The sequence below is a fragment of the Nanorana parkeri genome, unplaced genomic scaffold, assembly GCF_000935625.1.
Source record: "Nanorana parkeri isolate BGI_ZX_2015 unplaced genomic scaffold, ASM93562v1 scaffold75, whole genome shotgun sequence".
Lineage (NCBI taxonomy): Eukaryota > Metazoa > Chordata > Amphibia > Anura > Dicroglossidae > Nanorana > Nanorana parkeri.
Genome location: NW_017306343.1, coordinates 1100279 through 1105641, shown reverse-complemented (window position 1 = coordinate 1105641; position 5363 = coordinate 1100279). Strand labels below are relative to the sequence as shown.

The 5363-nt window shown below is 48.3% G+C and overlaps 1 protein-coding gene across 2 annotated transcripts in view; it reads left to right on the top strand.

Moving 5' to 3' along the window:
- Positions 1-889: 889 nt before the first annotated feature.
- The window catches only part of ZNF800 (zinc finger protein 800), a 39519-nt gene continuing 35045 nt past the window's right edge, over positions 890-5363 (top strand). For both annotated transcript variants that reach the window (XM_018576728.1, XM_018576727.1), the window contains exon 1: positions 890-1198. In XM_018576728.1, coding sequence (XP_018432230.1) covers positions 1169-1198 — 30 coding nt within the window. In that variant the 5' untranslated portion in view covers positions 890-1168. The remainder of the gene's footprint in view (positions 1199-5363) is intronic.

Below are 5363 nucleotides of genomic sequence, written 5' to 3'. Positions count from 1 at the left end.
TTGGGCAGAAATGCAAAGAAATACTTTGCTGGACAATCTATATTTGTTTGATATATGGGAAACAAAAGTGTAAGAGTTTAATATTACTTTAATAAATGCACATTTTGTATACAAGTGGGTGCATTTAATACATTTGTGTAAATGGTGGACTATGCCTTGGAAGGGTTAGTTTCCACACTTAGCTGCCAGGATGACTATCGCCTGCCCCCTATGCCAGTTGGTATAACGTTCCCGACACTTACAAACAACACTGCACAGACGAGCGGTGATCAATGGGCATCGCTTATTTTTCCCAGCACGCCGTCCCGGAAGAAAAAAAAAAAGATATTCTCATTGGTCAGCGCAGTCACCAATCCAATCACCGCTGCCTATTACAAGCATTATGTTGCTATATGGCCTCTGGGGTTGTGTGGTGAGGTGTCGGGACTGTTATTTAGGCTGGTGGAGGGCGATGATCATCTTTGCAGATAGGTGTTGTGACCGGTGGATGTTGGGAGTTAGCTGATTTTTTCATTCCCTGTGAAAAGGTGAAGTGACCCTTTAAGTACTCTATGAGCATACATGTCCTTTATGAAGTGGTCCTCTGCCCTGCTGAGAACAGAAGCCCTGACCTCACAAAGGTGGCTTTATACAGGTACACCTCCCTGGAGCGGGTCCATGACAGGTAACACCAGCACACCCCTCCCATCCATCCTGCAGAGGTGACAACAGGTGCTGGCCATTCACCTGCTGCTCTCCATTCCTGAGCTGAGCCCACACGTGTCCCCTGTATGGCAGACCACAGTGTGCACGTGCTCCATGCTGCCCACAAAGCAGGACGTGTCTCACAGCCCTGGCTGTCACTTCCCGGCTGGAGCGCCGGCACACTGCGCGCTCTTTATAAGGGGCGACGTTGTGCACAGCGCGGTGCTGCCCGATTGTCTCCCGCCGCCTGAACTTGGAGTGGGCACGTTCCGCGCGCATGGCATCGTGATATTTTTATCTGTCTAAGCCGAAGTGGTAAAGCCCCCGCCGGCGGTCCCCTGCTCGGGCGCTGCTTGATGACGCGCTGTCTCCTCCTCCCGCTGCTGCCCTGGGCTGAATAGTCGGGCAGGCTGGCTGGCGGGGCGTTGCGCACGGTGAGAGCGCGTCGTTTGGTGGCAGTGTTGGTGGCGTTCTGGTGTGAGCCATGTTCCGGAGCTATTGTCTCGAGCCTGAGGTAACGTCCCCGTCCATGACAGAAGTAATGCTGCGGTGTGCTTCCTGCGCTCTCTTCTCCGCTGCTTCCTTGCCTGATGCGCCCCAGTGCGCTCGCCCTGTCTGACCTCTCCAGGGTGACATGTCTCTCCCAGAGCCCCCCCTGCCTAGTGAACCCCGACTTCTCTCCTTTTTGGAAGCCATAGTGGCAAGGCGGCCTCCTCTCGGCTGCTTGTAGTACCCTGAGAGCATCGCCAGGTCCGCCTGTAATGGCACCATTTTGGATCCTCTGTGCCACTTGTCATGGGCTGGAGAGGACGCAGAGGGGGCCTCCGGGACGGCGCACGGTGCGATGAGTGGCTTCCGGGCTGTGCTGTCATACACCGTGCACGGGTTGGCTGAGTTCTGGCTTCCAGGGAGGCGATGGTGCCATTTGGAGCGGTGTGCGCAATGGGCAGAGGGGCGGCTAGGAGCGCATGAGCCGGCCTCTGCCGCTTCCCACTGCTCACATGCCTTTGTTTACCCTCCACCTTCCAGCAGGTGACAGCTTCTGTGTGCGGTTTATGGTGTCTAGGCATGGACAATGAATGGAACATGATCACTGGTCAGGATTTGATGGGATCACTACACCCAGGAGTGCCAGTGCACAGTTGTGGGAGGCTGCTGCTTTACCTTCTACTGTCAGGGCTCATTCACACTCTGCACCAGACCTGTACAGATCTCCACAAGGGGACATGCCAAGTAACTGTTCTCTATGTGCTCCACAATGGTGTGGAGAAATGGAGACTTGCTGTCATCTGGTGGATCCATGGTGGATTTAGGGCTGCTTCACACCATCTACAGACCGCAGCATTTTTTTGTCTGCTCCAAAACAGCAAGCCCTGTTCATTCCTATTGTCAACACCACTGCATTCAGTTCCAGAACCATAATAAAAGTACTGCATGCACTATTTTTTTTTTCTGGTCTCGGACGCATCTAAACACATGCAAACGCACTCGAAATTCAATCGAGACTAAAAAAAATATGCAATGGAACGTGTGAAAAATGCATTAAAACCACACGTACTCCTGTTTCCAGAAACACATTTCAGATCTGGTCTGGAGATGGTGTGAACAAACCCTCAGAGTGCGGTTGAGCAGTGGTTTGCAGGTGTTCAGGAGGCAATAAGGCTCCCTTTTTTTATAGGGGTATTCGCATTGCAGTACCGTGCCACTGCTGCCTGTCAAGCGGTTGGCACGCAGTTGCAGCATGATCCCATTGACTGCAGTGGTCCTGTTTGACAAGCGTTAAAGCCGGCCAAACGCTATTCTGTATACAATTTGCTGCAACCGCAAAGCTAAGCATTGCAGTTGTGGCATGTGTACAAGCCAGAGTGGCTGCCATGTTATGTTTTAGGTGGGCGCTCATGGGCAATAAAAACGTGGGTCATCTATGATTTTTATTGTCTCTTAGCTGCCTGTGTAAAAGAGCCTGAAATCTCCAATTGTTTCTATGCACCTAATAGACGTTTCAATAAAGTAAAAAAAAAGGTAAACTTTGCCTTGAAGAAACGCAAGGCACCACTCTGCCCACTGCTGGCACTCATGGCTGGATTAGGCCCCATTCACACCAGGGTGTATTGTAAACGCATGTCAAAAGTGCACGTGTCAACACAGGTTCATGATATGAACACAAACGTGGAATGCGTTTGCGTTGCCATTAGTAGGCAATGACACGGCAAACACAGCTGAAGAATTTTTTTTTGCACAATGCACAGGAAAAAAAAAATACGGAATGCATGTCACCAAATTTGCAACATGTACTACTTTTCTGCATTTGCCACACATCCAGGCACCCAATGGGGATGCATGCCAAATGTGGGAAATATCTCATAAACGTCCTCACTACACCTTGGTGTGGACGGGGGCCTTAGTGTACAGTCCAGTGTGAACGGGCCCTTAGGGATTCTGGCAGTGAGAACTAACCAGTGACAGCCACATGTGGGCCTTTTTGCTTTCATTAAAGGAGAACTATGGGGTTAAGTCTTTTCCCCATAGTTCTCCTTAGGGTAACGGGAGGACACAAACTAGCGTCCTCCCGTCACCCTAGGCTCAGTATACCGCAAGCTGTACCTCGCGGTATACTGAGACGCTGAAGCGGATCCCGACAATTGTGCCGGGATCCGCCCAGCTGCGTGACTGACAGCTGGCTCTGCCTATCTAAAGGCAGAGCCAGCTGTACCCGCCCCCTCCCCGTCCGTTCCGCCAGTCAGCGCTGGCGGATCTGAGCGGGGAGGGGGGAATCCAGCCCCTCCCCTGTCACGGCAGAGAGCCGTGACAGGATCGAGAGGTGAGCGAACGCCAGTATGTGTTCGCTCACCTCCCGATTTACTGAGCCGACTTGTGACAGTCTCATTGTCACAGGTCGGCTAGAACTGAGGTGAGTGAAAATCACTCACCTCATAGTTCTCCTTTAAAGGTTTGGTAATACCATATGGGTTGACCTGACACAGACCAAAACTATGGCACCTAGAGAAAAAAAATGTTCCATGTGCCTTGTTTACACTACAATGCTGTTTTGAGGTGGGGTGTGTTGGATAAATATGCAGACGTGCTGCATTTTTTCACAATGCACCTCACCTGATACCACATTACAGCATAAAATTAAATTTTGTGACATTTCAGCAGAGTTTAAAAAGTTACAAAAGCTTGTATTAGCGTGGCTGGGAGTAATGTTGTGGAGGTGGATGTTATCGCAGGCCATGCCTCTATCACCCACCTGTAACAGGAATGTAAGCTTTGCGTAGAGTGACCTCGTAACTTTTCTGTTCTTTCAAATGCAGTCCATTAACAGCAAGGGGATTGCTAGAATTGTCAAAGGCTTGGGGAACGCCAGGAGAAAATTGATGCATGGGGGTGTGCCCACATCATGCATGGAGTGTTAGGGTCTAAAGGGGCATGAATTCATGTATGCAGAGCCAAAACTTTTTCTTTTAGCTTTTGAATGGAGTAGGGACAGTTCAAACCCCTGCCAGTTTTTTTTATTAGATGTGTACCATTTGGAAAATCTAGCTTTACTCCCTGTCCCAGAGATCCAACAGGGAATTCCCCTCTTAGACATTTGACCCCATTTTGAATATTTTCCCTTGTTTTGGGGACTTGTCTAAAATGTAGGATTTTGCTTCAGTTTTCCTCAATGACTATGGAGACCAGTACAAATAGAGTGGTGAGTTTCCCCAATGGGGACACAGCAATGAAAATTTTTAATGAGGATGTAACCCTTCTCCACTCTTTAAAAAAAAAATAATAAGCCGTAAGCCACAGTCTCAAAAAATGCATAACCCTCAGCACAATACTTTTAAAAAAAAATGGAGTTTCCATTACTTATGCTTTTCTGTACGCAGTATCACATACACAATATAAACGAATGAAACATGGTTTTAAACAGAAAGTGTATAAAGCTAACATACATAATTTTTTGGTAGTAATGGAAATCTAAAAATACCTGCCACTTACTTTCATACAAACAATGTCGTACCTGGTATGTAAGCCACCCAAGTATAAAACAAAATTTTGTAAACACGACAACCCACAGAGTATCATGCTAACAGTTTGTCTTTACCTAACTTAAAGCTGGCTATACACCTATAGATTATCTGCAGATTTTCTCTGGTCAGATGGAGAAAGTGGAACAGATACCTCCATCTACACTAAAACGTGTGGATGGAGGAATCTCCCGCTGAGCCAAGCCTCAGTACCTAGTCGGCCCCGCTGGCTGTCAAAATACCTGAACAATCTGATTGGATGCAGGCATTGTTCATGTATTTTGAGAGCCAGCAGGGCCGACTAACAAGATACTGCAGCTTGGCCCAGCGGGAGATTCCTCCATCCACACAGTTTAGCGTAGATGGAGGAATTGGTCGCACTTTTTCCATCTGACCATAGAAAATCTACAGATAATCTATATGTGTATGATCAGCTTTTAGGACTCTTGTCACATACTAAAATATTTTCAGCTACCTGTAAGGAACAGACTGAATACTTGCTTCTCTTACCACCTGCAGTGCTGAATGCCACTTGGGGAACTAGGACTGGTTACCCAAAGTCTCCTGGGAAACAACACTTTCAGAAGTGTCACTCTCGGTATGGTCCCCTGCAGTTCTCTCTGGTTCCTGCTGCTGATCTAACATCGCTGCATCAGAAAAAAA